General features: G+C 49.8%; 2 protein-coding genes across 4 annotated transcripts; one reads left to right on the top strand and one right to left on the bottom strand.

The window, feature by feature from the left end:
- Positions 1–284: 284 nt before the first annotated feature.
- On the bottom strand, positions 285–8,203 carry Zdhhc24 (zDHHC palmitoyltransferase 24). Of its 3 annotated transcripts, XM_075973076.1 has the most exons (4): positions 7,864–8,191; positions 6,300–6,577; positions 2,806–3,107; positions 285–2,477 (listed from the first exon to the last, which is right to left on the bottom strand). In XM_075973076.1, the coding sequence occupies exons 1-3, from the start codon at positions 8,142–8,144 to the stop codon at positions 2,812–2,814; spliced, it is 855 nt and encodes a 284-aa protein (XP_075829191.1). In that variant the 5' UTR covers positions 8,145–8,191; the 3' UTR covers positions 285–2,477; positions 2,806–2,811. The 3 variants fall into 3 exon arrangements, with proteins under 3 accessions (XP_075829191.1, XP_075829189.1, XP_075829190.1); XM_075973074.1 differs by having other exon boundaries at positions 285–4,414; positions 7,864–8,203; XM_075973075.1 differs by having other exon boundaries at positions 285–3,107; positions 7,864–8,203.
- Positions 8,204–8,928: 725 nt separating this feature from the next.
- Positions 8,929–26,651, top strand: Actn3 (actinin alpha 3). The gene is made up of 21 exons (XM_075973072.1): positions 8,929–9,121; positions 15,647–15,761; positions 15,988–16,107; positions 16,423–16,509; positions 16,589–16,676; positions 17,126–17,204; positions 17,289–17,370; positions 18,693–18,778; positions 19,081–19,173; positions 19,728–19,958; positions 20,050–20,197; positions 22,411–22,561; positions 23,037–23,145; positions 23,229–23,369; positions 23,721–23,903; positions 24,321–24,455; positions 24,539–24,718; positions 25,449–25,595; positions 25,682–25,747; positions 26,130–26,288; positions 26,370–26,651. Exons 1-21 carry the CDS (start codon positions 8,978–8,980, stop codon positions 26,526–26,528), a joined length of 2,703 nt encoding a protein of 900 aa, XP_075829187.1. The 5' UTR covers positions 8,929–8,977; the 3' UTR covers positions 26,529–26,651.
- The last annotated feature ends 2 nt before the right edge of the window (positions 26,652–26,653 follow it).

Genomic DNA, 26,653 nt, shown 5'->3' with positions numbered 1-26,653 from the left:
GGACCTACAATGAGAGACCATCGAGAGGGGCTCAGTAAAGGCCCTGCTGCCAAACCTGTCAATCCGAATTCAATCACAGCTCCCATGTGGTTAGAATCAACTAACTCAAGTTACCCTCCGACCTCAACACATGTGCATGGTGCGGGTTGTTCCATGCACACAAAATTAAATATAAATTAAAATAAGAAATCTCGTGATCTTTATATGTGCTCAGCAATATCTTAATAAGTCATGTATAATAACTAAGATATAGAATACAAAAATGAATCCACTCAAAAGACATATTTACCAGAAAGAACTTTATTGAAAATATGTAAAGCTGCCATGGTGGTGCACACCTTTAGTCCCAGCACTCAGGTGGCAGAGGCAGATAGATCTCCAAGTTGGAGATCAGCCTGGTCTACACAGTAAGTTCTAGGTCAGCCAGAGCTACAAAGTGAGGCCCTGTCTCAAAAACTAAGAAAGTATTCAATGAGGAGATAAACCTTGTTCATGACCCGGAAAGCTGGATTTCACATAGATGCTGGTTTTCACCAAGCTGACCCACAGTTGTTGGTTCCACTGATTACTTCTGGGTGGGCTTTTATTGGTCAAATCTAAAGAGCTGGCACACTTCTCTCCCACCATGGAGGGCACAGCAGGGACTTCAGACAAGCTGTGGTGAGGATTCCAGGGAGCCTTTCATATCTCAAAAACACATGGAAATTAGATATTCTGCAGCATGGTGGGAAGAAGAGGACACCAGAGCTGCTACACACAACACATGTGTTTCTAATCTCTTAAAAGTAACAAAGCATGCTGAGTGGCAAGCAATGACCTCTAAGTTTAGGCAAAGCCCACCAGGAGGGTAGGCTCCTGGGAACAGGGCATATGATTATCTGCAGGCGACAGCCAACATTTTCTGTGGCTTTAGCTCTATTTGTGACCCAGTCCCTATTCCTATCTTTTCTGTGGTCCCTGAGATCTAGAGCTTCTCTGGTCCAATCTGTCTTCCTTATCACCCTACCACCACATCCCAGACACCGCCAAACTCCAGAAGGGTGGCTGCAGGGGTGGGTGAGGTCTGTGGAGAGGAACAGCTCACATCTCCTGATACAAACTGTCCAATACCCCATCCAAGGTTAGCCCGATGCCTCACCTCGCCTTTCCTAGTGCTGGGAGTTCTGCCTTGCTTACCCTCCCCTCTCTTTAGGAACATGTATTTTGATTTTTAATTCTCTGCTAAGACAAGCTCCCAACCTCTGTCATGTTTCAAAACATTGTCAGGCTCTTTGGTATACAAACATCTGTCTTCTTTCCCTTTACAAATTTATATTATTTTTACTTCTCTATTATTTGGTGAGTCTAATGGCAAACAGATGCCAGGGGTACTGAAGCAGTCATGTTTAGCTGTGTACCATATTTCTACAGTACGCTGAAAGCCAGCTGTGTTGACTCACCACACCTACAATTCCCACTGATTGACGTCTGAGACAGACGGTTTGCTGTAAGTTCCAGGGAAGCCAGGGTTACACAGAAAGTTCCAGGCCAGCCTGGGATACTAAAGGTGATCCTATTTCAATAATAATAATGATAATAAATAGTAATAATATAATAGAAAATGTTCTAAAACCAAAAAAGGGGGGAGCTGAAGAGATGGCTTAGTAGTTGAGACTATATATTTCTCTTAAAGATGACCCAAGTTTAGTTTCTAGTACCCACAACAGCCTGTAAGTCCAGCTCCAAGGGATTTAATGCCCTCTTCTGGTCTCCAAGGGCACCCACATATGCATGCCCATGCATGTACAAAAGCACACTCACGAGCACAGACACACACACAGATAAATATTAAAATCATCCTTCACAGGCTCTGGAACAGCTGGAAACTGGTTGGTTTTGCCTTCATGTTTCTCCTACTCAGTTAAGCTCTGAAAAGTAAAGCAGATTCAAAGATCTGGGTTCAAATCTAACCTCTTAGTCCAGGCATGGTGGTGAATGTTTTAATCGTAGCACTCAGCAGAAGCAAAGCCAGGCAGTGGTGGCGCACGTCTTTTAATACCAGCATTCGGGAGGCAGAGACAGGCAGATCTCTTGATTTAGAGGCCAGCCTGGTCTACAGAGTGAGTTCCAGGACAGCCAGGGCTACACAGAGAACCCCTGTTTCCAAAAACAAACAAACAAACAAACAAACAAAACAAAAAGCAGAAAGTATAAAGCATAAGCAGGTGGATTTCTTTGAGTTTAAGACCAGCAAAGTCTACATTTCTTCCCCACAGTCTTGTCACATGGCTTAGCAGAGCTTTATGTTTCTTACAAAACAATGATCCTAACTCTGAACCCACATACAGGAAAGCTACAATAGCTCCCTGGAAATCCCTGCTGCAGAGACGTTTCTTTGGAGTACTATCCTCTAGAGCACATTTGAATTCTCCTGGCCTGGGTCCCGCCCATTAGGGTCTCATGTCTTCTGTAGTCTCCAGGCCTGACAAGCATGGGAACTGGAAAACAGCAAGCAAAATGATGAAGTGAGGGATAGGAACCCAGTAAAGACTAGGGAGGCCAAGAACCAGCCTGGTAGAGGGGCAGACAGGCAGGCCAAGTAGACCCCTTGCCAGACCCTCCTCTGCCAAAAGGGGCCGAGTTGCAGTGTCTGAACTCTAGATATGGAAGAGGCCACACTGTGCAGGATCAAGGAGGGAGCTAGAGCTGCACACTACAGGCACGAAGGGCTGACCTGGCCTCTTTCCTGCGGCTGGCAAGAAGCTGAAAGCAAGCTCTTCGGCTCCCTCCTCTGCTCCCCTCCTCCCTAGTCAGTTCTAGCTCTACCTGGACTCAGGAAGCCACAAGACCCACATCAGCTGGTGTCTGGAAAGTGATCCCATCTCCAGGCAAAGGGGAGGCCAGAAAAGGCCAAAACCAGACTAGGGCCCAGCGTGGACCCAGGGCTGCCTGCAGGTTGTGGCTGGTGCCCAGGTCATAGGAGTGCTGACCCCGAGCCCACTCCCATGTGGTCTGGCCCCGCAGCAGCAGCATCCCATGGAAAAGCAGTCCAGCACCACACAGCAGTGCACCCGCCACACATGTGTCCACCACAAAAGCTAAGGCGAACTGGGCCAGAGACACTTTGCCTGTGGGGAGAAAACAAAAAGGGTCTCAGATAGCAGTTGGCTGGCCTCCCCAAACCCAAATCCTGCCTTCCTCCCACCCAGGAAGTGGGTGGGACTCCATTCTGTAAGTTCAATTACTCAGTTACACCTGGGATCTATGTTACATGGAAAAGAATAGCATCTTTTACCATCTTGGCCTCAGCAGGCAGCTAGTTCCTGCTGAACTGACCACCAGAGGCCATGAAACACTGTGCTAAGTGAAAGAAGCCAGGCGCAATGGCCCATGGTTGTGGGATGTGATCTCTGTGAGCTGTCTTGAATGGACAAATGCATGCACAGAAAGAAGACTAATGACCGTCAGGCTTGAGGGCTCTAGGACGTCACCAGAGGGCTGCTGACTGTCACAGCATTTCTCCATGGAGTGAAATAGTCTGATATTAGACAGTGGTAACGGCTGCACTGCACTACATACTAAATACAGATATTTAGAACACTAGTCTATGAAATGTACACTTCCAAATGACTAAAATGATGTCTTGTATCAGTAAAAGAGTACTTGGTCTGAGGAGATGGCTCATTCAGTGAACTGCTTGCCTTGCAAGTATGAGACCCTGAAAGCAGATCCTCAGGACCCACATACAAATCTGGACATGGTACCATATAGCTGTAATTCCAGTGATGACTGAATGGGAGGCAGAGACAGGCAGACCCGATAGTCTGTCACCTAGCTGGTCTGGCCTCCTTGTCAAAGTTCCAGGCCAATGAGAGACTGTCTCAAAGAGAAGGTGGAAGGTGCCCAAGGTTTTCTCTGACTTCTTTCGCATGCACACACACACATATACCCACCCCAAACCATGGCAGAAATGTTCTGCAAAAAAAAATAGTAAGGGTAGAGAAAATGATTTCATCTATTTTCATGAAAGGGGGAGAGAACATCCTGTCCAGGAGAGACTCTTAGACAGAGTCAATGATTTGGCTGTTTATGAAGAAGTCCTGTTGCCCAGCAGATGTGTGCGCAGTAGAGACCTGGAGGAAGGAGCTCCAAGAGCAGCCAGACTTGCCAGAGTGTGTGGAGGAAGACGAGAGGGTACAAAGTCTGTGGAGACCAGGTGAAAGGAAGACCAAAAAGGAGGGAAGAGATGGAAATATTGAAGTCGGAGCTGTAGGCCAAAGGCAAAGCATATCAAGATTGCAGCACTGGAAGCCCCTGAGCCTGAGGGGTCCTCTAAAAGCAAGATGAGAGCTGGGTTTTCCGGCCTCTGTAGGAGGGCATGCAGAGCCAGGTGGGAGCAAGGAGAGGCAGGAGGCGGGAGAAAGCAGCTGCACACCTGCAAAATAAGGACAGGTTTATATAAGGTAGGGGAACCCCAAAAAAGACAATGAAGAAAGCTGGGGCACAGGAAGAGGAATGGACAAAACAAGCAGAGGCCTCTAGTAAGGGGGTGGGGTGTCAGCTTTCAAAAACTGTGGGTCCTTGAGCCCACCAGGGAGAGCTGAACACAGGAACATTGTTGTTCTCTGTTTTAGAGATAAAAATCTCAAAAATACACAGCTCAGACTCACCTTCAGCCCTATATGTAACCCAGGCTGGCCACAAACTTTCAATGCTCCTGCCACCTGAGCTTCAAATGGAGAATAAGGTGAACCTAGCCACGAACATACGGCATCATGTATATCTGGCTGCTTCAGTAGCCAGGGGAAGGAAGATGAGCTAGGATGCTTGAGAGAGTGGCAGGATAAAGACAGAAATGAAGGACCCCTGAAGACAGCAGCAGTGAAGATGGGACAGGCAAGATGAATAGGAAGGTAACAACCAAGCAGAAAGGACAGAAGGTGGAGGGCCCAGAAAGGATGGGGGGGCTGGAGAGATGGCTCAGTGGTTAAAAGCACTGACTGCTCTTCCAAAGGACCCGTATTCAATTCCCAGCACCACATGGCAGCTCACAACTGTCTATAACTCAAGGATCCAGCACCTTCACACAGACATACAAGCAGGAAAAACACATAAAAAAAAAGAAAAAAATTAAATAAAACAAAAAGGGATGGCTAACGGAGATGAAACATTCTGGGTTCTAACAAGAAGTAGGTGTGCCAGCGTGTGGTGGTGCACGCCTTTAATCCCAGCACTCAGGAGGCAGAGGCAGGTGGATGTCTGTGAGTTTGAGGTCAGCCTGGTCTACACAGTGAGTTCCATGACAGGTTCCAAAGCTACAGAGAACCCTGTCTCAAAAAACAAACAAACAAACAAAAAACCAACCAACCAACAAACAAACAAAGTAGGTGTGGATGTGAGAGTTGGCGAAGTGAAACACAGATGGAGGCCTAGAAATGGGAGCCAAGAGTGAGCACATGCCTACAACCTCAGTACTTGGAAGCTGAGGAAGAGGATGGTGAGTCCAAAGCCAGCCTGGGCTTCATAGCAAGACTGTGTAGGGAGGGACAGAGGGAGCGCAGGCAAAGTAAGTCATCTAGGCATGAACAGGATTGCTGACAGCTTTGGTGCTTTCAGTTTCAACAGATCCCAGGACTGACAGGCCCAGAGCCCAAGTCAGTGACAGGGAACAGTGAAGTCGGCTATGATGGCTGCAGAGAAACACCTAGCCCCGGAAGACACATCACCATGGAGAAATGTATGGAAGAGCTTGTAAAGAGACCAATGTGAGCACCTCAGTGGCTTCCAGAGACTGGGGTATCTGGGACAGAGGACTTAGGTTCATCTCCCCTAAAATAACCTTCTAGCATTCAACACCCAACGGGCTCTCATACTAGCCTTTCCTCCTCTGTAGCAAGCTCTGGGATCCTTGACTCTGCAGGAAGAACTCTGTTCTTGTCTTGGAGCCCCATGTAAAGCACAGGGTTTTGTTTTTTGTTTTTGTTTTTCAATTTTATGAGACAGGGTTTCTCTGTAGCTTTGGAGCCATGCTGGCACTCACTCTGTAGACCAGGCTGGCCTTGAACTCCCAGAAATCCGCCTGCCTCTACCTCCCATATGCTGGGATTAAAAGTATAAGCCACCACCACTGCCTAAAGCACAGTTCTTCACACTCAGTTAGGTATGAGGCTTCCCTCTCTCCCTAAATGACACTAGGGCTGGGTCCCCAGAGCATTGCCCAAGAGAACCAGCTGGACACCCCACTTCCAATGGAAAGGGACCTTGGTCCCCAGCACAGTGCAAGGGTCTCTGGCTGCTGCAAGGTTCAGAAAGCTCCCCACCTGTGAGTAGCATGAGCCAGGGCAACAGCAGGAGCGCCACCGTGTAGACAGCTGAGTGGGCCCGCAGCAGGGCTGACAGGGCAGGGCTTAGCAGCACCGACACGTGGAGCAGGACACCAGCAGTGTGAAGCAGCAGGCACAGGAAGGGCCGGTAGTTATGGAAGCCCACGCAGCGGCCCAGTAGGCGGCAGTGGTGGTCACGACGAAGGATGCACACACGGCAGGCAGAGCAGTGCCCACTACGTGGTGGCACCTGACTTTGACACTGGTAACAGTAACTGCAGAGATGGGGGAGGGGGAAGAACCACAGGTTGGTTAGTGCCCCCAACAGCTCTCAGTGCCCCAGACCACGCCCAACCTCAGCCCCAGTGGCCATGTTGGGGAAGCAGGAACAGCCTTGCCAGGCACCATGACCTCCAGCACTGCAAGTCTGAGGAGGCATACCCACTGAAAAATAAAGTTTTCAAAGACTTGGAAGTGCTTCTGCCACTAACAACTCTTTTCCTCTCTCCACTCTGGAATATTCTGACAGACAGAGGCTTCTGCCCTTTGGCGGTCTGTTTCCTCCTCCCAGGAACCAGTTCAAAATTTCCCAAGTGGCTAACTCTTCTACCTCGTAGCGCAAATGCCTCAATGAGGTCCCCCTTGACCACTTTATTTACTTTCTTTTTCTTTTTTTTTTTTTTTTGGTTTTTCGAGACAGGGTTTCTCTGTAGCTTTGAAGCCTGTCCTGGAACTAGCTCTTGTAGACCAGGCTGGCCTCGAACTGACAGAGATCTACCTGCCTCTGCCTCCCAAGTGCTGAGATTAAAGGTGTGCGCCACCACCATCCGGCTACTTTTATATTTTTGTTTTTACTTGCAAATGATGAGTTAGTCTTAACATATTTGCATATGCTCTGGATTTTTAGTAAAATGCGAGTTAACTAAATCGAGCTAATTAACAAATCCATCACCTAAAGATCTTGTGCTGAAAACTGACCATGTATTTAGAACTGAAACTCTGGGCTGGGGAGATGGTTCAGTAGTTAACGGCATTTGCTGCAAGGCCTGATGACCCATTCAGCCTCCAGAACCCAAATGGAAGGACAGAACTCCCAAAAGTTGTCCTCTGACCTCCACATGTGCGCCGTAGCACCCAAGACTGGACTTGGGCACACATCATAAATACAGACAAAAATAACAAAAACAACTGACACTTGCGCTCCTCGCCTTTTTTAGCATGATCTGTTTTTTCACATCATCTTTTACCATCACTTTTACACAATTTGCTTATTTATTGGGCTTATTATTTAGTATCTGACCCTTCCGCAACTGAAATCAACTCCAGGAGGTCGGACATCTGTTTTTACTTGAGTCTCCGGAACAGTGCCCGCTCAGCATCTAAATGAATAAGTAGCGGATGCCAGGTTCTAAAGGAATTCTTTGGCTCTAACAACCCGAATGCTAATGTCATCTGGTTTCTGACAACTCAAGTTCTGGGGCCTCTCTTGGTCCCAGCGCCCCCACTCACCTTGACCCTCCGAACCCCCTTCCGCCCGAAGACCCCCGTGCCCGACACTCACGCCCAGCCCTGGCCCAGGCCGCGGCCAGCCAGCATCACGCCCCGAATGCTAGGATCGGAGCGCAGGAAGAGTCCCACGTTGCCCAGCAGGTTAAGAAGCTGATAAGCAGCCAGCGCCAGTTGCAAGGCCCGGGCCAGGGGTCCCAGCGGAGGCGGCCCGGGCCCCAGCACCATCACATAGGCCAGCTCCAAGACCACGGCGACGGCCCACAGCGCGGTGAGCACCAGCGGCAGTTGCGTGGGCGCTCCTTCTGCGCCCCGAGCCGCCCAGGGCTCCCCCATGGTTCCGACCCACCCGCCGTCAGATCGCTGGGACCCCACCGCTTCCGTATTGGGGCGGGCTTAGCAGCGGACGGGCGTCTGCCACGACCAATGGGATATCTACAAGGGTGCGTTGCTCAGATTCGCAGGGAGGGTCCACAGACACAGAGAAGTGATTGGCTGGTCGAAACATTTCGAAATCCGGTTGGTGCTGCCGCCCAGTGTCAAAGTGAAGTGGTTGCCCAGCGTGCTGCGAGGGCCACGCCCCCTGGATTGGCTGGCTGCCACTTCGGGAGGATTGGGTTGCAGCACCCGTGGCGTCGGGGTTTCCCGGCTCAGCACATTCTCCCCACACTCCTCTACAGCCACGCCGGTATTAATAGACCTGGCTGGTCCTATCATCTGGCCCCAAGCTCGGGTGTCTCCATCACCCCAGAAAACTTCCCAAACAGCTTTACTGTGAGAGAGAAATAAGGGTCTGTTTCTCGCGCGCAGGTCCAAAGGGCAGCTTTTAAGATGGCCTGCAGCCACCACCTGGACTGCACTTTACAGACGAGGAAACAGAGGTCCATGACTCTCTCGAGATCACACAGCAAGCTAACCACAGCTGAAATGCGAACCCTCTGTGAAGGCCAGTAGTCACTCAGCATCCCCCGCGATTCCGCAATCTTTGACTCCAGAGCAAACTTTTCTCTGGTCCAGACCCAAGCTCTCTCGCCCCCTATCTGGCCCCACCCACCTCCCCCATATTTAGTACGAATCTGATCTGGGGCTGGGACGGGCCCTACTTAACCCGGCCTGAGCGTTCAAGAGCTCGCCCAGTGGAGCAGAGCAGAGCCAAGATCCTGAGCAAGATGATGATGGTTATGCAGCCCGAGGGTCTGGGGGCCGGGGAGGGGCCCTTCTCGGGCGGAGGGGGCGGCGAGTACATGGAACAGGAAGAGGACTGGGACCGTGACTTGCTGTTGGACCCGGCCTGGGAGAAACAGCAGCGGAAAGTGAGTGCTCACCCATTTCCCAAAGGCAAAACTGAGGCTGAGAGGCCGGGCAGTTCTTCCCGGGTACCTGGGCAGTTCAAGGACAGAGCCTTCCTTTAATCTAGACTGCCACTCCCCAGTCCAGGCTCTGCTGTCCCCAGGGCTAGAAGGAAGGCTGGGAGTCCTCAGGTGGGATTTAGGATGTCAAGGAGTTTCTGGAGTCCCTAATGGCCTCTTCCCTCCCTCAACTCCTTTGAGCCCACTGCCCCGCTTCTCCCCGTGAAAGTAGGTTTTGGACAAGGTCCAAGAGATCCAGCTTGTTGGGTGGGAAGTGGAGGGGTCTCAAGAAGTTATGTCCCTCTATACACCCACCCCACTCTCCAGTTAAGTATCCCTAGACCCAATCCTGAAAGATGCCAGGCACACTACCGTGTGTGGTGTAGAACCATCTCGTACTCTTTCCCATCTCTGCTATGTATTCTGCTCAGGGTGGCGTCCTCAGTGCCTCTGTAGGCTTGAAGATTAAAGAAACTGGGGTCCAGAAAACGGCAGAGATAGACAGCCTATTATATACTGTGAGGAAGAAAAATAATTCCCCCATCTGAGGGTCTTTTCCTTTGCCCCACCCCATTCTTTCCCAAGATACTCCTCCCTGCCTTAGAAACCCTGAGTCTGCTGAAAAGGCCAGAAGGTCGAGAGGAGGGGAGCCCTGGGTCCCCTTACCAGTAACTTAACCCGGGGACCCAGATGGACACTTGTGCTGAGGCAGCGCCTTTGGGGGAGCTCAAGAGGACCATGTGGGCAGCTGTTGCCCAGGCCCAGCCTTGTAGGGCACTGCTCCCTCCCTCCCTGAACTATTTTCTCTCCTAGCTCCCCAGCGGAGGGAGCAAGACACCTGGGTTCCCTAAAGAGAAAATGATTCCAGTTGGACTGAGAAAGCACTGAGGAGCTGCAGGCCAGCATGGGGAAGGCAGCTATGAGGCTGTTGGACATGCCTTTTTGTCAACTATGCCTTATTCCAGGAAAGGGCAAGGTGCTGGTGTACCCAGCCGAATTTGTAGGACCTGAGAACCCCAGAATTTAGAACCAGAGCATTTCTCTGGGTTAGATGACAGAAGTTGACTTCAGGGGTGGGGAGGCTGAGATGCCTGGGGTGATCCACCCTCTACCCTGCCCCCCTCACTTCCCTGCACCTGTCTCCAAGCATGGCTGTGGTTGGCAATCCCCGGGTGATATCATCCCTGCCCCTGGTTCCAGCTGCTAATTACTCCTCAGCAACTCCCGTCCCTACCCCCAGCCATCCAGCCCTCTCCCAGATCCAAGGCTACGTGTCCCTACCATGACATCTGCCTGTCTCTTGCCTTTGTCAACCGTCCTTTCATTCCAGTTTATAGCCACCCCTATGTCCATCATCAACGTCCAACAACAACCCCATTAATTCATCAAAAAAACAGGGTTGATGCTCTGAAAACAAGTCAGCGGCCCTGTAGATGGACATGTGGGTTATGTCTTCATCATTCCACATTGTTGAACAAGGCTGTAACATTCTTGCGGTCAAGCCAGGTGATGGTGGCGCACGCCCTTAATCCCAGCACTCGGGAGGCAGAGGCAGGTGGATCTCTGTGAGTTTGAGACCAGCCTGGTCTACAGAGCTAGTTCCAGGACAGGTTCCAAAACCACAGAGAAACCCTGTCTCGAAAAAAAAACAAACCAAACATTCTTGTGGTCAGGTACCCGTCTGCTCCATCCATCCCTGCTCCTAATGCTTCTTGGTGACTGCTTCCTTGCTTATCAGTGACTCCAGGACCCAAGGTCTCCAGCTTTGGAGAGCTCCCATTCTCCCCTGATACCCGAGTCCTCTTCAGTTGACCATATTGAAAAACAATTAGCTCATAAATACTTCCTGACTATTTTTAAGGTCTCATGTAGCCCAGGCTAGCCTTGGATTTGCCGTGTGACCAAGGCTAACCTTGAACTGCTATCCTCTGCCTCCCCTTTCTTTCCTTGTAAAAGTCTTATGAGATTTATTGATTTTATTTTATGTGTGGTGTTTGCCTGTGTGTATGTATGTGCATCATATCTATGCTTGGTGCTTGAGGAGGTCAGAATAGGGCATCAGAGTCCCTGAACCCGGAGTTATGGGTGGTAATGAACCACCAAGTGGGTGCTGGGAATCAAACCCTGGTCTTCTGCAAGAGAAACAAAACTGCAGAGGAGCAATCTATCCATCACTTTCTCCATTTTTCCTTTTTATTTCCTTTTCTTTCTTTCATTTTTACTTGTTTGTTTGTTTGATTTTGAAGACAGGGTTTCTCTATGTAGCCCTGGCTGTCCTGGAACTAGCTCTGTAGACCAGGTTGACCTCTAACTCAAACTCACAGAGATCTGTCTGCCTCTGTTTCCCTAGTGCTGGGATTAAAGGTGTGCACCACCCCTGCTGGGCTCCTTCCCCCACTTTCTAAGTTGGGGGCTGCAGGTTTGCCCTACCACACCAGGTGTGAAGAGGTGCTAGGAGTCAAACCTGGGGCATCTTGTGTGCAAGACACTCACTCTATCCACTGAGCTACATCCCAGATGTTCTATAAATACATCTTTTTTATTAAAAAAAAGTTTTACTTTAGTGAATTATTTTTATTTATGTGTATGTACATGGGAGCCATGGAGAGCATCAGAGGGTATCAGATCCCTAGAGCTGGAATTACAGGCAGTTATAAAGGCTCCTGACATAGGTGCTGGGAATCCAATCTGGGTCCTTTGGAAGAACAACCAGTGCTCTCAATCACTGGGCCATGATCCCAAGTCCATAAATAGGTATCAAAAAGGTCTGAAATCAGAATGAAACAAAGTACACAGCCCCACACACCTCCTCACATCCACTCCCATCGCTTTCTATCCCTTGTATCCATTCTCACCTCCTCATTTCTCCCTTCCATTCTGACAACCATTGTCCCTGCTCTGCAACCAGAGTGAGCTTTTAAATTTAGTTTTGGGCTACATTTGGGAGACCGAGGCAGGCAGCAGCCCTCTCTCAGATGGTCTGTTTGACATAACGAGTGTCGGGATAGCCAGAGCTGCATAGGGAGACTTGTCTCAAACATAGTAAGTTCTGATGCCTCCCTCTTGCCTGAAGCTTTGCCAACTCTCTGTGGCTCTCAGGATCAAGTTCAAACTCCCTGGCTTAGCACCCAGGATCATGCATGACCTGGCCCCTGCCACCCCTCCGGTCTGTCTCTCCGGTCTGTCTCTCACCACTGACACCCCAACACCTCCAGTTTCATTCCAGCAGTGGCCACAGTGCCGCAGCCCCACAGAGGGAACAACTGTTTCTCACTGCATATTTCCCCTTGTGTCTGCCCCTGCCTGACATGCCCTTGGCTGCCCTTCCTGGGCCTGGGCCTGCACCAGCTCCTGCTCTTCCATCACAGATTTGATGTGAGCCTCCATCAAGAAGCTCCCCCCCCCCCCGGCTCCACCCCAGATCCCTCTGCCTGTCTCCACTGGTACACCTCAGAGAACAACGTGACTCTGAATGACTGTGAACTCCTTCAGGGCAGGGCTACATCTTACTAAAACTCATATTTGGGACTGGGAATGTAGTTAATTGATTTATTAAGTTGATTAAGTTCTTACTTAGTTTAGCATGAGTTAATCCGCAACTTGAATCCTCAGCATCAAATAAACAGGCTATGGTAGTACATGCTTGTCTCCATGTCTGTCTTGATGGAGACAGGAGAATCAGAAGTTCATTGTCACCACTGGCTACATGGTAAGTTCAAAAATACATGAAACCCAGAATCCATAAGACTTGGCCTCAGGTTTGCCTCCACGAACCCCAACAACCCCACCACAGCCAAGCTGCCTGACCTCCTGCCATTTGTAGACTCAGTGCATCCAGACTCTAGTTGTAGAAGCAACTGTAGGAAATATGAATACAATCTCTTGTGCTTGGGTCCCTACTAAGGCCCATTTCTACACCCCTTGTAACAGAAGCTCATTATGTTCCCTGAGCAATGACAGCTGTCCAGTGCTAATAGCATCCTCTTCCACTCCAGCTCCCAGCAGACCTGGCAACCTGGCTAAGGAGAGAATTCCAAATGGTCTCCAGGGCCACCTCTCAAGAACATCTGTTTTATGGTGGGAGAAATGCTTTTCTGCCAGCTTAGTGGTTGCACATGAATTTACTGATATTTTAATTATTACCTGCTTCCACATGGCCCCACAGTAAGTGCCCCCTGGCCACTCAGGCTATGACCTTTTAGAGCTTCCAGTCTCTTGGTCCTGACTCTGCAGCAGCCAACATATATAGGTTCAAAATTAACTCTCTATCATTCTATTTATCAATAAATTCTATTTATCAATAAGACTCGGGAGTCAAACCAGGCAGTGGTGGTGCACACCTTTAATCCCAGCACTGGAGGCAGAAGCAGGCAGATCTCCATGAGTTTGAGGCCAGCCTGGTCTACAAGAGCTAGTTCCAAGCCGGGCGGTGGTGGCGCATGCCTTTAATCCCAGTACTTGGGAGGCAGAGGCAGGCGGATCTCTGTGAGTTCGAGACCAGCCTGGTCTACAAGAGCTAGTTCCAGGACAGGCTCCAAAACCACAGAGAAACCCTGTCTCTAAAAAAAAAAAAAGAGCTAGTTCCAGGACAGTCTTCAAAGCTACAGAGAAACCCTGTCTTGAAAAAAATAAATAAATAAAAAGACTTGGGAGTCAAAAGCTGGGGTGAAAACCTGCTAGCTCAGAGAGGTTGATTTAGCTTTTTGACTGGAGACACTGCAAGACAACTCTTCCCTTGTCCCAGAACCAAAAAGAAGTGCCATACTCAAGTCCCCACCCTTGCCTTCCTGTATGTCTTCTCTATCAAAATTGCCAGCGTTTCTATGACCAATTCCAGTCAGTCACTAGCTCCACCTCCTGATTTAAGGTTTAACTTGAATCCCTAGTTTCAGGAGTGTCAGAGTTCGATCAAAATATCCTACAATAGATGAGAATTCCAGGATCCTGCCAGGTCAAAAGAAGGGCCAGAGACATAACCACCCTGGAAAAATACAGGAACTAAACCACGAAGAGGTCAAGGACTGGCCCCAGATCACAGAGAGGGATGTGAGCTGGGGTTGGAGCCCAGCTGTGGACTCCATCAAGAATCCAGAGCCGATGGTATCACTCAGGGACTGAAGGCCTGGTTGGTTTGCAAGTATATACACACTCCTAGGATAACCCCATTCCCAACAGACACAGCCATATCTCAATCTTCTTATCAAGGTGGAAGCTGAGGCTGGTTGTAGGGGAGGGGGTCATCAGTGCTGGGAAAGAGACCATGTGGGTTGCAGTACCTGGTCAACCAGTCGCTTGTATGAGACCCAGCGAGGATAATTAGGTGTTTAATGAATCATTCTGAAATAACAGTCGATTGTTGATCACCCATGCGATGCTTTTATGTCCAGGTTTCCCTGGCAGCTGATTCCTACCTCTCAACTAGATATGACTCCCTTGAGGAGCTCTCGGTTTAGAGACCATGTCTCTGGCCTATCTGGACCCAGGGCATGAAGTGTGTTAATGTTTTCTAATCCTATCTCCAGTGATTAAGATTAGACAAAGCTGTGTAGCAGGCTTTTTCTTTGGGTCACCAGTTCGCAAAAATGACATGGAGACTTATTATTAATTATGAAAGCTCGGCCTTAGCTTAGACTTCTTTCTAACTAGTTCTTATAACTTAAATCACACACACCCCCTTTTTTTTGGTTTTTCAAGACAGGGTTTCTCTGTAACTTTGGAGCCTGTCCTGGAACTAGCTCTTGCAGACCAGGCTGGCCTCAAACTCACAGAAATCCACCTGCCTCTGCCTCCTGAGTGCTGGGATTCTTTTTAATCTACATTCTTTTTTTTTTTTTTTTTTTTTTTTTTTTTTTTTTTTTTTTTTTTGGTTTTTCGAGACAGGGTTTCTCTGTAACTTTGGAGCCTGTCCTGGAACTAGCTCTTGCAGACCAGGCTGGCCTCAAACTCACAGAAATCCACCTGCCTCTGCCTCCTGAGTGCTGGGATTCTTTTTAATCTACATTCTTTTGCATGGTTCAGTTACCTTTACTCTGGCCTCCTCATCCTGCTTCCTCCATGTTTGACTGGCAACTCTGCCTTTCTTCCCCCAACCTTCCCCACCCTCCCCTGCCTCTCTGTCCCAGAAGTCCTGCCTAATTGGCCATTCAGCTCTTTATTAAACCAACCACAGTGACACATCCTTGGTCTAAAGAAATATTTCCCAGCAAAGCCAGAGTGCTTGCCTTACCACAGGGAGGTCCCAAGTCCAAACTGGTACCTACAGAGGCCCCACCGCCATTTCTCTTCTCTCAGCTGAAATAAAACTCCAAGAAGGAAAGAAGCTGGAGAAGGATACATAGCCCCAGTTGGACCAGGATTCACATCCAGGGCCTTGAGTTCTAGGACCTATCTTAATGGAGGAGCTAGGTCTGTGTGCCCCAGACTCAGTTCTGGGCATTTCCCATTCCCAGATCTGTTCCTACTGTCCAACCTACTGTCTTCTGTCCCTAGACCTTCACAGCATGGTGCAACTCACATTTGCGCAAGGCGGGCACTCAGATTGAGAACATTGAGGAGGACTTCCGCAATGGCCTGAAGCTCATGCTGCTCCTGGAGGTCATTTCCGGTGAGGGCACGTGTCTGTGACCAGGGAAATCTGGAGGTTTGCGGGAATGGTGGCAGCCGAGTGCTGGAGGAGAGTCATACTGGAGAAGGGAGCGCTTGGGAGCAGCATTTTCAGTGCTGAGAATCAAATCCAGGGCTTCAGTCAGGCTAGACAAACACTGTGCTCCTGAGGTATGTCCCAGGTCCCCTCCACTAACCTTTGCCCCTCACCCTCTCCTTATACTCAGGCGAGAGGTTGCCCAGGCCAGACAAGGGCAAGATGCGCTTCCACAAAATCGCCAATGTCAATAAGGCCCTGGACTTCATCGCCAGCAAAGGAGTTAAGCTTGTGTCCATTGGCGCTGAAGGTGAGAAGGGGAGAGGAGGGGCCTGGGCAAGGGCTCAGAGGGAGTCAGCAGGTTTCGTCTGCAAGACCCAGTGAAGATAATTAATCCTGTCTATCAGAGGCAACTGTACCCCAATGCTAGCCCAGCACCTGGTACCTAGCAGGTGTTCAACAAATCATTCTAAAATAGCACTAGATGACTACCTAGTGCTTGTAGGCATTTGGTAGGTATCAGACTTTAGGTGTGGCACCAGGGTCAGAGGCTGGGCCAGAGGACCATGCACTGAGGCCTCGACACAAAGGCCTGGAGTCCAACCCTGACCCCTGTCCCTGGCAGAAATTGTTGATGGGAACCTGAAGATGACCCTGGGCATGATCTGGACCATCATCCTCCGCTTTGCCATCCAGGACATCTCTGTGGAGGGTGAGTAGAGGAGGAGTCAGATGGACGGGGCCAGCTCAGACTCTTTCCCAGCTAACACTTCTGTCCCTTTGTCCTCCAGAGACCTCAGCCAAAGAAGGCTTGCTTCTCTGGTGTCAGAGGAAAACAGCGCCATATCGCAACGTCAACGTACAGAACTTCCATACCAGGTCTGTTTGACGGCATCAATGGGGCTCAGTGAGCAGTTCTGGTCGCTGGTCCATGAAGGTATAGACAGTGATTGGAGGGTTCCAGTTCAGTTCTTGGAACAGCCTCTGAAACGAGGACTCAGGGTATAGTGAATGAATGGGGCTGAACAAGGAGGGTGGCAGACCTCTCCTGAGGCAAGGAACGTTTGTGATATCCATAGACATGTATTTCAGCCAGAGAAGACCTGGATAGCCCACACACCTAGAAACTGGTCTGGCGTGAGCCTACAAACGGGAAGGGATTGCGATTGTGAGGAGCTGTAAGGAGATGGTCTAGCAATGAGAGGCAAAGGAATTTGCACTTGAGTGCATGTCACAGAAAAGGGCAGTTCTGCCGGGTGCTGCTAGGTTGAGGGTAGAACATGGCCTCAGCCTGAACCCAAGCCTGACGACCCATTCTGTCTGTTCAGCTGGAAAGATGGCCTGGCCCTCTGTGCTCTCATCCACCGCCACCGGCCAGACCTCATTGATTATGCCAAGCTGCGCAAGGTGGGCCTCTATAAGTCATAGACCCAGTTCTGCAGTCTCTGCCTTCAGCTGACCTTTCAACTTTTCCCCTTCATGCCTCCCTAGGATGACCCAATTGGAAACCTGAACACTGCTTTTGAGGTGGCAGAGAAATACCTGGATATCCCTAAGATGCTGGATGCAGAAGGTGAGCTCGGTGGATGAGAACAGTATTAAATAGACACGTGACCCCATCCAACCTCCACATAGCGCCATGCTCTCCCCTCTCCAGTGATATTTTACTCCTGCCCCTTACTCTATCCCTACCCTTCTTCCATTTCAAAATCAGAGCCTCATGTGGCCCAGGCTGGCTTCAAACTCAGTATGTATCTGAGGCTAGCCCTGAACTCCTGATTTTTCTACCTCCACTATTCAAGTGCTGGAATTATAGGCATGTGTTACCGCTCCTAGCTCTTTTCACAATGTCTCATTCCTCTTTCCTCTTCTCCAGGAGCTTCCCATCACAAACCCCTGCCCTCTGTCTCCTGGCTTTCCTCCATCAAATGGCTCTGCCCTCTGTCTCATACCCCAGTCTCCTGCCTATTCAGGATAATATTGGTTCCCAATACTGGAAGCTTCTATGGAGCACTTTCTGCCTGTGCTCCCTGAGCCCAAGCAATGTTCAGTCAATGAAGCAGCAAACATTTTCTGAGTGGCTGCTGCTTGGTATCCTAGACGTCTGTGCACCAAGGAGACTGCTTCTGGCCCCTAAGGAAATATAAGACTTAGAGAAGAGGCAGAGAGACTGAGTTACAGGCTGCTAGGAGCACCAGGCAGAGATCAGAGACCCCTCCTGAGGGCCTCAGATCTGCACCCTCATGCATGGTCTCACACCAGGCCCTGGGGTGATCAGAGATCAGAGACCCCTCATGAAGGCCTCAGATCTGCACCCTCATGCATGGTCTCACACCAGGCCCTGGGGTGATCAGAGATCAGAGACCCCTCATGAAGGCCTCAGATCTGCACCCTCATGCATGGTCTCACACCAGGCCCTGGGGTGATCATAGAGGGCTTCCTGAAAGAGCTAGGTGTGGCAGGCAGCCTGTGACTAGTAATCTCCACTTTTGTCATCCTGAGGGTGTTCTTTCCATAGAGGAGAGAGTCTTGAGTTCATTCCCCACCCTGGCTTTGGTCAACATACACTTCATAAGACAAGAATTGAGGATGTTGGGCTGGAGAGATGGCTCAGAGGTTAAGAGCATTGCCTGCTCTTCCAAAGGTCCTGAGTTCAATTCCCAGCAACCACATGGTGGCTCACAGCCATCTGTAATGAGGTCTGGTGCCCTCTTCTGGCCAGCAGGCATACATGCAGACAAAATATTGTATACATAATAAATAAATAAATATTAAAAAAAAAGAATTGAGGATGTTGCTAAGGTGCAACACTTGCCTATCATGAGAAAAGCCCTGAATTTGATTCCTGTGCTTCAAAACAAAACAAAAAACCATATACCTTGCTGTCTTTCCCAGACATTGTGAACACCCCAAAACCAGATGAGAAAGCCATCATGACCTATGTTTCCTGCTTCTACCATGCTTTTGCTGGGGCTGAGCAGGTAAAGGAGGGTCTCGTTGCTGCCCTACTGAGGGCATTGCTGCCTAGGTAGGGTCTAAGAGCCTGACCTTGGTGTTAGCCCAACATTTGGAGGTGCCAAGCCCTGTAAGTGGGAGGGAGGGCCACTGTCTCAGTGGGCCTTCAGGGAGCTCAGGGACAGAGGCCTCTGTCCAGAAAGCTCCTCCCACCTTAGAGAAGTGACCACCCCTCCTCGATTTGTACACAGGCCAAGTTGTTGAGGGAGGCTAGGTTGGGGTGTCTGGGGTAGCTTGTCCTCAGCCCTCTTCTTTTCCCCCACTACAGGCAGAGACCGCTGCTAACAGGATCTGCAAGGTGTTAGCTGTGAACCAAGAAAATGAGAAACTGATGGAGGAGTATGAGAAATTAGCCAGTGAGGTATGGCTAGGGCAGAGAGCCCATTCCCACTGTGCTCCTTACCCTGTCCCACTGAACGTCCCAACTCCTCTAACCTTAACCGCTGGCATGAGTCTGCAGAGCATCCTTCCAGGCTCTTCCTGTTCCTGCCTCCCCACCATCTCCTGCCCTTCTGTCAGCTAAAACCCCTGGTCATTCCTGATTCACTTATTGTTCATATATTTACTGATCCTGTCCTTCCTTGACATTTAGGCAGCCACATGTTCTTTTTCTATATATCTACCTATTTTGGCCCCTGAACTCAGAGACTGATTGTCCTGGAATTGGGATGTGGTTCAGTGGTAGACGGCTTGTCTAGACTATGGGAAACCCTAGATTCAGCACACACACACACCCACACACATGCACGCACACGTATCCTATTCCTTCTCTGGCCACAGTGAGGACAGTTTGAAAGTCCCCCTCCACGTATCTGAGGCCTGGCCCTCTGGCCACAGTCTATGTGTAGAATGGAGATGGGTGGGTAAGGTGTGACAGTCAGCTCAGAGCTCTCTGCCTTGCTCTGGTCCTGGCAGCTACTGGAGTGGATTCGTCGCACTGTCCCATGGCTGGAGAACCGCGTAGGCGAACCCAGTATGAGTGCAATGCAGCGCAAGCTGGAGGACTTCCGGGACTATAGACGCCTGCACAAGCCTCCCCGTGTGCAGGAGAAGTGCCAGCTGGAGATCAACTTCAACACGCTGCAGACCAAGCTGCGCTTGAGCCACCGACCTGCTTTCATGCCCTCTGAGGGCAAACTGGTTTCGGTGAGCTAGTGCCCTGGGTGACCTTGGGTCCTTGATCCCTATCTGCAGACTGGATGAACTGTGGTGGAGGCCACCTTTGTTTCCCACACAGGATATAGCCAATGCATGGCGGGGCCTGGAGCAGGTAGAGAAGGGCTATGAGGACTGGCTGCTTTCAGAGATCAGGCGTCTGCAGCGGCTTCAGCACCTGGCTGAGAAGTTCCAACAGAAGGCTTCCCTGCATGAAGCTTGGACCCGCGGTAGGTATATCTCATGGAACTGGACTCTTTCCTGGGACAAAATGCACAGGACAGGGGCAGATGCTTTGCAGGGAGCCAGAGACCACCCCCTCTCCACACACACACGAAATTGTCTTGCTATATAGTGCTAACTAGCTTGGAACTCATTATGTAAGCCAGAGATCTACCTGCCTCTGCCTCCTGAGTGCTGGGGGTGCTGGGATTATAGACATGAGCTGCCAAACCTGGCTGGAGACCAAATTTCTCATTCTACCCTGTCTTGCTACAGTGCACTCTAGGCTCCTCTTGGGACTGGTTTTGTTACCTATAAACTTAATCTCCCTCCTCTCAGGCTCTGGTCCTCTGTAGTCTTTTTGGATTAATTTGTCACTTGGCTTTTGTATGTGGACGTGTCCAAAGATAAGTCCCTAATCTCAACATCACTATGTCATATTCAAGGTATATTGATGTAGAATGCTGCATAAGTCAAATACATAACTCTCCATAAATAACATCATTTATTTAGGTTTTTTTTCTTTTTTTCGAGACTGGGTTTCTCTGGTTTTGGAGCCGGTCCTGGAACTAGCTCTTGTAGACCAGGCTGGTCTCGAACTCATAGAGATCCGCCTGCCTCTGCCTCCCATTTATTCAGGTTTCTATCAGAGATTGCAGTCCTACAAAAGAATAAATCAGCCGGGTGATGGTGGCGCACGCCTTTAATCCCAGCACTAGGGAGGCAGAGGCAGTCAGACTGGCCTACAGCATGTGTTCCAGTATAGCCAGGGCTGTTATACAGAGAAACCCCGTTTTGAGAAACTTAAAAAAGAAAAAAAAAAAAAACAAGAACAACAGAAAACAAAAACAACCCCCAATCTGTTCTGTTAAAATGAACAAACATTAATGATGATTGCGGATAGTGAATAACAATAGTTTGAATAGGGGCTGGAGAGATGGCTCAGAGGTTAAGAGCACTGGCCGCTCTTCCAAAGGTCCTGAGTTCAATTCCCAGCAACCACATGGTGGCTCACAACCATCTGTAATGAGATCTAGTGCCCTCTTCTGGCGAGCAGACATCCATGCAGACAGAATGCTGTATACATAATAAATAAATAAATCTTTAAAAAAATAAAAAAACTTAAAAAAACAATAGTTTGAATATTTTTATAAGAATTTCTTAAGTTGCCAGGTATGGTGGCACACTCATTTAATTCCAGCAACTGGGAGGCAGAGTGGGCAGATCTCTGAGTTTGAGGTCAGCCTGGTCTACAAAGTGAGATCAAAGACAGCCAGGGCTATACAGAAAGAGACTGTCTCAAAAACAAGCAAAAAAATCTTGAAATTTTTAGTTTAATGACTCTGTTGCAATCTCTGAACCTTTGTATCTGTCACCTACCAATACAGGGCCTCAAATGAAGTGTCCCTACCACTACTGTAATGAAGATGGTGGTCTTTATTTGCAAAATTATAGTTATTATTACTTTAAAAACACTTTTGAATTTATTATTTATTCATACAGTAATTATGTATTCACAAAGGCTCTGTCATCCATCAAGTATCAGGCACTGTGTCAGGCGCTGGGAAACAGTGGTGAGCAAAAGAAGCCCAGTCAAAGATTGAGGAGTTCACAGGGGCACTGAGAAGTAGTTCAAAGGCCAGGCGCGGTGGCGCACGCCTTTAATCCCAGCACTTGAGAGGCAGAGGCAGAGGAAGGCGATTTTCTGAGTTCGAGGCCAACCTGGTCAACATGGCGAATTCCAGCAAGACCAACGTAGAGAGACCCTGTCTCAGAAAAAAACAAAACAGCCGGGCGATGGTGGCGCACGCCTTTAATCCCAGCACTCGGGAGGCAGAGGCAGGCGGATCTCTGTGAGTTCGAGACCAGCCTGGTCTACAGAGCTAGTTCCAGGACAGGCTCCAAAGCCACAGAGAAACCCTGTCTCGAAAAACCAAAAAAAAAAAAAAAAAAAAAAAAAAAAAAAAAAAAAAGAAAGAAAGAAAAAAAAAGAAAAAGAAAAAAGAAAAAAAACAAACAAAAAAACAAACAAAAAAACAGAAGAGCGGGGGAGGGGTCGATATCAGGTAATTCCAAAATTGTAGCAAAGGTCATCCTGGACGGTGCTGGGATTGGCAAGCAATGCCAACGATCCGGCTGACATATTAGGGTATACTGGGAAACCTTACACCCCAGCCATGGCGGTCTCTGGGTGACAGGACCCTATTCTCTTCCCGAGCAGGCAAAGAGGAGATGCTGAACCAACACGACTACGAGTCGGCTTCGCTGCAGGAGGTACGAGCCCTGTTGAGGCGCCACGAGGCCTTTGAGAGTGACCTGGCAGCGCACCAAGACAGAGTGGAGCACATTGCTGCACTGGCCCAGGAACTCAAGTAGGCGTAACCAGAGAGCTGCCCCGCCCCCTTTCCATTGAGCCATGCCCTGAAGAAACCTGCCCCGCCCCTTTTCACTGAGCCCCGCGCTATTCCTCTGTCACACCCGTACTTCTTAAGCCCTTTCTGAAACACTGTCCCCAACCCTTGCATTTATCCACTGGCACTCCTCAGTTACAACGCGCATGGGGAAACCCCTTTATCTTAGGGTATTAGCCCATCCCAGTCAGTCTTGGCCTCACTAGCTCCTCCAGTTCCCCTTCTCCCGTAATCCTGCTTCTGAAACCTCAGGCTCCACATCCAGGGACTGGAGCTAGGATCTTTGGTGCCAGTCTTCCTGCAATTACACACTGAGACCCCTGGAAGAGAAAGTTCCTCTCTGCCTCCCTAACCGTCACTCTTGCAACCTCACCCTGCCTTGGTTTCACTTAGGTCAGGGTCTGGCTCTATCCCTATTCCCCTTTCACCCCACTAGTGAGCTGGACTACCATGAGGCAGCCTCGGTGAATAGCCGCTGCCAAGCCATTTGTGACCAGTGGGATAACTTGGGTACACTGACCCAGAAGAGGAGAGACGCACTAGAGGTGGGCAGGTGGGCCAGGGAACCGAGGGCAAGGTGATAAGGCCAGCAAGCCACGGTCTGATACATGGTCCCCCTGGGCTCTAGAGGATGGAAAAGCTCCTGGAAACCATTGACCAGCTACAGCTGGAGTTTGCTCGTCGGGCAGCACCTTTCAACAACTGGCTGGATGGGGCTATTGAGGACCTGCAGGATGTGTGGCTAGTGCACTCTGTGGAGGAGACTCAGGTGAGTGCAAGTATTCTGGGAGAAGTCTGGGAGGCACTGGATGTAATGAGAGGTAAACTGGTCTCACATCCCATCAGCCATACCTTTGGGTTCCTGGATAACAGGAACAGGAAGCAGGAAAAACCCGTTATGGAGTGCTGGGCTAGCAGGCAAGATGCTTAGGTTCTTTTTGTTTGCTTTGTTTTTCAAGACAGGGTTTCTCCATAGACTTGGAGCCTGCCCTGGAACTCACTCTGTATACAAGGCTGGCCTTGAACTCATAGAGATCTGCCTGTCTCTGCCTCCCGAGTGCTGGGATTAAATGCTTGCAGTCAGTGGGTGTGCTGGTTGATCCTTCCTGTTCTCCCCCAGAGCCTGCTAACAGCACACGAACAGTTCAAGGCAACGTTGCCTGAGGCTGATCGAGAGCGAGGTGCCATCCTGGGCATCCAAGGAGAGATCCAGAAGATCTGCCAAACGTACGGGCTGCGGCCAAAGTCTGCCAACCCTTACATCACCCTCAGCTCACAGGACATCAACAATAAGTGGGACACGGTCAGTGCCACTGGCAACGCTGCATGGTCCTCACTTCCTCTTGCATATTTGAATCAATGAAACCTCTGGTGTCCCAAGATATGGGGTATAAAGCCCACCTCCATCCAGATCTGGGATCTGCCACAGATTCCTCCTGGCATTGGATAAGCCTCCAAAACCATTTCCCTATCAGGACTGATAGACATATAGAATTCATTGGGTGCATATCTTCCACAAGTGATACTTGTTATATCACTGGGCACCATTTTACAGATGAGAAACCTGGAGTCTATGAATATGAAGTCATTTGCCTCAGAGTTTATCCCAGTTTGCTTCATGAGAACCAGAACTGAAGTTTGAGGGCCTGAAGGTCATCTCGCCTCAGAACCATCTCCTGGCCCCCAGACTTGGTCATGATACAACCACTCTCCTTCCCAGGTCCGAAAGCTGGTACCCAGCCGTGACCAGACCCTGCAGGAGGAACTGGCACGGCAGCAGGTGAACGAGAGGCTCCGGCGACAGTTTGCAGCCCAGGCCAATGCCATAGGACCCTGGATCCAGGGAAAGGTGGAGGTAAGGGCGTGGATAGCTGGGTCAGCTCAGGAAATGGGATTGTGGGGGTTCAGAGTTCTTATCCTGCCTGGGTACCCTTACAGGAGGTAGGGCGGCTGGCAGCTGGGTTGGCCGGCTCTCTGGAGGAGCAGATGGCGGGTCTACGGCAGCAGGAACAAAACATCATCAATTACAAGAGCAACATTGACCGGCTGGAGGGTGACCACCAGCTGCTGCAGGAGAGCTTGGTTTTTGACAACAAGCACACAGTCTACAGCATGGAGGTGGGTCTCACCCTTGGGAGAAGGGGGGGGAGGCCTGATGTATTCATAGATGGACAGAGCACATCTGTCCCAGGAGGGTCACCAATTCAGCCTGGCAAGCTTTTCCGATGTCCCATGGCAATATGGCTATCCAGCAATGGAAAGTGGCTTGTCCAGGCTAGATGTGATGCACACCTATGATGCCATCACTTGAAAGATAGAGGCACCAGGATCAGGAGTTCAAGGTCATTCTTGGCTATAGAGCAAGTTCAAAGTCATCCTGGGCTTCATGAGGCAAGCGGGGGGGGGGGCAGGAAGAAGGGAGGAAAGGAAAGGAAAATGAAAAGAGGCTTGTTCAGAGTCATAAAGCATCCTAAAGCCCGACTACAAGATTAGCTATGGTTGATGAATATTTAATACATAATAAGCCATTAAACTTTAAGATAGAAAGGGCTGCTTAGAGTCACTTAGGGGAACTTCAAGATGGGGACAAAGGCCCAATAAAGGGGAGAACTTTTCCAATGTCACATAATGAATTAAGAATACAACCAACTAGACAGCCAGGTGTGGTGGTGTGTGTCCAGCACTTGGGAGGCAGAGGCAGGTGGACCTCTGAGTTTGAGGCCAGCCTGATCCACATTGAGAGTTCTAGGACAGCCAGGGCTATAACGTCTCCAAACAAACAAAGTAAAACTGAAGTAAAGGATAAAGAGCTGGCCACCCACTGACTGCCTTGTCTCTTGCTCTCTAGCACATCCGTGTGGGTTGGGAGCAGCTGCTCACCTCCATTGCCCGCACCATCAATGAGGTAGAGAACCAGGTATTGACCCGAGATGCCAAGGGTCTGAGCCAGGAGCAGCTCAACGAGTTCCGGGCATCCTTCAACCATTTTGACCGGGTCAGCAGAGCCCAAGTCCTCTGAGCTAAGAGATGGGGGCTGGTGGGATTTGGAGACCGAGGCTGATACCCGTTTGTCCTCTACAGAAGCGGAACGGGATGATGGAGCCTGATGACTTCCGAGCTTGCCTCATCTCCATGGGTTATGACCTGGTGAGCCCCCAAACCACTTCTACAAATACCATCAGTTCCCCTCCTTCTGCCTGGCTCTCTATTCACATAAACCATCTCTGTTCAGCACACCCACACAAAGGCTGGTTAAACACAGAAGTAAACCAAGGTCTTAGATTACCCCCCCAAAAGAAAAATGCTAAATTGTGAAATATTGGAGCTCAAGCAAGAGGGGGAATTGGGCAAAAGGCAGATTTCTGCCTAGCATGAAGGACTCTCTAAAGCCAAGCTGATTGTCTTGGGAAGAGGGTATGTTTTCACTGGGGTGATAACAAGCCAAGTATGGAAAGTCCCCCAGAGGGGACATGAAGGGCCCTCTTGGCTTTAGCGCTATGGATAAAGTGCCTGCCCTCTGTCTCCGAAGGGGGAAGTGGAGTTTGCTCGCATCATGACTATGGTGGATCCTAATGCAGCAGGGGTTGTGACTTTCCAAGCTTTCATTGACTTCATGACCCGAGAGACTGCCGAGACAGACACAGCTGAACAAGTTGTAGCCTCCTTCAAAATCCTGGCAGGAGACAAGGTGAATCCCATGTGGTGGAGGGACTGGTGGGCTAGGGCATGACCCAAGACCTGTGGGCCCTTAATGTCTCCTCTTTTCCAGAACTACATCACCCCAGAAGAGCTGCGGCGAGAGCTCCCCGCCGAGCAGGCTGAGTACTGCATCCATCGGATGGTGCCCTACAAAGGATCTGGGGCTCCACCTGGAGCCCTGGACTACGTGGCTTTCTCCAGTGCCCTCTACGGAGAAAGTGACCTCTGACATTCTTAACAGAAAAGGAGAGAGGGCACTTCTGTGGTGGCTTCCACCGTCCCTCACAGCAATGGCCTCAAGCTCATCCAGCACTGTGCTTCTGAATAAAGATCAGGCTGTGGGCCTCTCCCATG

The sequence above is a fragment of the Microtus pennsylvanicus genome, chromosome 5 (genome assembly GCF_037038515.1).
Source record: "Microtus pennsylvanicus isolate mMicPen1 chromosome 5, mMicPen1.hap1, whole genome shotgun sequence".
Lineage (NCBI taxonomy): Eukaryota > Metazoa > Chordata > Mammalia > Rodentia > Cricetidae > Microtus > Microtus pennsylvanicus.
The sequence above is the reverse complement of the archived record's forward strand: the minus strand, read 5'-3'. Positions and strand labels throughout refer to the sequence as shown.